Source organism: Hevea brasiliensis, chromosome 4 (genome assembly GCF_030052815.1).
Source record: "Hevea brasiliensis isolate MT/VB/25A 57/8 chromosome 4, ASM3005281v1, whole genome shotgun sequence".
NCBI classification, from domain to species: domain Eukaryota; kingdom Viridiplantae; phylum Streptophyta; class Magnoliopsida; order Malpighiales; family Euphorbiaceae; genus Hevea; species Hevea brasiliensis.
In genome coordinates, this window is record NC_079496.1 from 61,918,878 (window position 1) to 61,923,289 (window position 4,412).

Consider the following 4,412-nt stretch of genomic DNA (forward strand, 5'->3'; position numbering starts at 1 on the left):
CCTTAATGCAATTAACTTGAACAATCAAATAACATAGAATTGAGGTACCTTATTTCTGTTGTAGCTTTCCGTTCTGTCATACGGCAGCGGTTCAAGGTGCTTGCTTCTCTTTTTTTTTTTTTTTCCCATATTTTTATTAATTTCTTAGATTAATCACTGTTTATTATGTATTCATACGTGAAATTTATCAACTTCCACATATATTTGAAGATATGGAAACGTTGTCTAAACTATTTAAGTTAGATTTTTTTTTTTCTTTTTTACTTCTAATATATGTCTTTGTTCTGCTAATCAAATCAGAAGGTTCTTCTAATAACAAGTATGGAGGAGAGCATACAAGAAGTAGATTATATATCTGAATTGCCAGAGCCTGTATTGTATCACATCTTGTCCTTTCTCTCCATTAAACAAGCCGCTCGAACCAGTGTATTATCAAAGACATGGTTTCAAGTGTGGAGGACCATCCCAATTTTGAAATTTGATTTTTTTGAGCTCTTTAATAGAAGATATGGAGCTCTTTACTACTATCCAGACTTTGAGATCAGGCAAACGAACATTCAGGAGTTATATAATTTTCTTGAACAGATTTTGTTAAGTCGACAAAGGCAAATGATTAATTTGATCAAGTTTACGCTTATTATGCCTTCTGAATACCCAGAAATTGTTCCCACTATGGACAGATGGATTGGCTATGCCTTGGAGAGTAAAGTCAAACACTTGAAAATTAGTGTTTTTCCTCCTACCTCTGTGTACTGCGTGCCTCAAGCTCTTCTCAATGCAATTTCAGTGCAGGTTTTAGACTTGCAGTACTTGCATCTGCCCTCTATCGGTAATGTAACATTACCTTTCTTGAAAAAGTTGTCTCTTACATGTGTTTTTGCAAATGATAATTTAGTAAGCAAACTAGTTGCTGGGTCTCCTCTAATTGAAGATATGAGCTTCATTACCTGCTTTGGTTTTAAGACCGTAAAGATATTTAATCTTGTCAATCTTGTCAAATTCTATGTGGAAAGTATTGTTCATCTTGAGCAACTTGAGGTGGAAGCACCAAATCTTCATTCATTGACTCTGCGAGGTTCATCTTGGCCTTCTGTATTAAAGTTGGTCTCCTTGAAATATTTGAAGAGCTTAACAATACATGGGGCTCCCATAACTGATAAATGGCTGCATGAGCAATTGAATAAATTTCCTCACCTGGAATGCTTGCGCTTGGTTGAATGCCATATATTGGAGAGTATCAAAATTTCCAGTTCCAGTCTTCATACATTGTGCATAAAGTCATGTAAAAAGGCGGCTAGATTGCAGATTGATACACCTAATCTACACATCTTCTCATATCGCGGTGATATAATTTTATTTTCTTCAAATGATTTGATCTTACCCCAGGTTTATTTGTATTTTAAATTCAATAATATGGAAACTTTCTGGTATATCAGATTGATTCAATTACTTGAAAAGTTCAATCAATGTTTCAGGAAGGTGACTTTGAAAAGTGAAACTGGTGAGGTATGTCCAGATGATAACTTCTTTTATTCGAATCTTTGTTCACATAACTGTCTACACATTGTTCACAATAAATACTTGCGAGATTAATATGTTGATTCCACTTAAAAGTTTACTTACATTGTAAGTTTGTCCGATGTAACATTGCAGAGTTGCATTATTCCTTGCCTAGTGAGACGACTCGTACCACCACCATTGCTAAAAATGAAAGAAATGAATCTTTCAATTTCCACTAGAGGCAAATGTCCAATTGCCAAACTTGTGGATGCTATGCTATGGATTTGTCCTCATCTAGAAAATCTATACATAAATACCCGTGCAATAAAATCCTCTTTTAAGGTATGACTATTTTTATGGGAATTTCATTTAGGAATGATAATGAAATAGTTGCTTGAAATCTACTTTGCTAGGAACTGGGGAACTGGGAATGCTAACTAATATTTGTTGAGTTTTGGATTTAGTTGAGTAATATTCCCTTTGTTTTGTTAACATAGTCATTGCCATTATTTTTTTTTTTTAACAAATGTGTATAAAATTTCAATAAATATATCTAAAAAAATGAACTTTTATGAATTTTGTTTGTAATATTGCTTACTATTATTATTTATCACATGTTGCAGTTTTCATATCGGAAGCCAACTTCTCATGAAGGTGGAGACAGTGGTTGTCACAAGTCCCTCCCTGTTTCCTGCTGGAACTGTTGCATAGAGGATGTAAAAATCAAGCAATGGCACTATCTCACAATAGATATAGAAAACAATAGTCGAATTCGTAAAGAAAGGAATTATATTTTCAATCAAGACATTTGGGAAAAGATTAAAAGTGGTCTCTTAGATTGGAATCCTTTCTCAGATTAGAAGTGGTCTCTTCTACTAATGTAGAGATCAAGCAAATCCTTAATTATTGTAGTGAACTGAACCTTTCTATTATGCATTTTTTTTATGCTTTTATATTTCAACTGCAAATTATGGTTCTTGGCATTGAAATAGTATTGATCCTTTCTGAGTAAAGCAGTCTTGCTCCTAGTTTTAGGTTTGGAGATTTCCTTTGCCAACACCAAAGAATATTACCTCACACATCAGCAAGACAAAAAAGCAACAAAGAGGAAATTTACTAATCCACTAAGTGATTACTCAAAGTAATTCTTGTCATATCCCAGTGATAATAAATGCAGCTCTTAATTTGAGACATGCAACATTGTTCTACCTCACGTTTGAGCCAGAAAATTACTATGGTGAAATGAAAATCCTGTGGTCAAGAAAACCAGAATTGGCTGCACAAGCATACAGAGGTTGCAACAGTATTCTGCAGAAATGTATTCAAGCATATAATGGTTCGAGGCATTCGTCAACCATATCCAATAGGTTATGCTTATGCACAAACTCTACCAAGACTGCAAACAGGCAAAAGAGGAAAAAGGATAACAAAACAATGAAGGTGCCTTCCCCAGACTTGCATAGTCATGACTCAAACATGTGTATTTAATCACTAAAATGATTTCTAATAGGCAACCAAATCTTACACAAATCAAAGAAATAATTCCTTGTAGATGCATCAGAAGTTTTCCTTATACTTTTATGCAAGTAATCATCATGTGAATGGACAATATGTAGACCATTTGAATGTGAACAGACAATACGCATTCAAGTAAAGTGACAGCAGCACATCAAATTTAGTGATAGAATCAAGGTTTTAAAATCAAAACAATGAACTGACGTTGGGAAACTAAATTTGAAACTGAACATGGACAATTCAATGTAGTTGCTGGTATGAAGCAAACTGACAATTTGTGAACATGCAGGTGCAGCTTTTTGGAATGTCGTTCACCAACAAAGCGAAAACTCCAATTCAGATTGAAGGGCTTTTTACTAAATGGGGGCAACAGAAAAACTAATGTACAAGAAGGGTGTAAATTTGAAGTTAATTATCAAAGAAGAGGAAAATTTGCTGAGGTGGAGGAGATTGGACATGGCAGAAAGATACTAGTCATTTTAGCGTTTTGAGATTGGACGCTAATCAAATTAGAGTTTTGAGATAGAGCCCTAGTATGAGAAGGTCCAACCAAGCCCTAGTATGAGAAGGTCCAACCAACTTGCACGCTATTATAAATGGCCTTTTGATCTTGCACACTATTTATAATAACGTTTTGAGGCTTGCATCGGCAATGAGTGTGTCATGTTTGCATGCATGGGAAGCCACTCATAATAACGTTCATGGCTCATGTTGAATTTAACAGCCAAATCCAATTATAACCTATTACCTACCAAATATGCTATTATAATAAATTATTTCTACATAATTTCTTATCCTATTTTATTATCAAAATATGCTATTACTTTTTTCGGTTTATGTATAAATATAATTGAATTTTTTTTTTATTCATGTTACTGCATTATAAAAATGTTTAAACAAAAATTAATGTCTTTAATTAATATTAAAAAAAATTATTATATTTAATTAATTTAATATTTTAATTTTAACCATACATAATTTTTTCCTATCTTTCAAATCCAATTGTAAACTATTAACTAACAAATATACTTTTATAATAAACTAATTTTTAAAGTTCGTGCATCGCACATGTATTGAAATAATTTATAATATAATTATTTTATTTATATATAATAATTAAATATAAAAATTAATTTTTTAAATAAAATACAAAGATTTTATAATAGTTAATATCTCAATTTATAATACGTGATTTATATAGGTTATGTGTCGATATTAAAAATTTTAATTTTAAAAAAATTGTTCAAGGCTACACAATTATAAATAAGTAAATGATATACTTTTTATAAGTTCACAAATTCTATAAAAAATACTATTAAAAAAATATTTGAGCCTCATTAAGCTTTAACTTAGTGTTTTAATTTGATAATTTACACTAAAATTGTCAAATTGAATAT

The 4,412-nt window shown here is 31.7% G+C and overlaps 1 protein-coding gene across 1 annotated transcript; it reads left to right on the forward strand.

Annotated features, from left to right (window-relative positions):
- Positions 1-321: 321 nt before the first annotated feature.
- Positions 322-3,397, forward strand: LOC110645152 (putative F-box/FBD/LRR-repeat protein At4g13965). Its single transcript, XM_058146306.1, has 5 exons — positions 322-1,506; positions 1,654-1,842; positions 2,124-2,328; positions 2,663-2,940; positions 3,305-3,397. The coding sequence occupies exons 1-5, from the start codon at positions 322-324 to the stop codon at positions 3,395-3,397; spliced, it is 1,950 nt and encodes a 649-aa protein (XP_058002289.1).
- Positions 3,398-4,412: the final 1,015 nt, after the last annotated feature.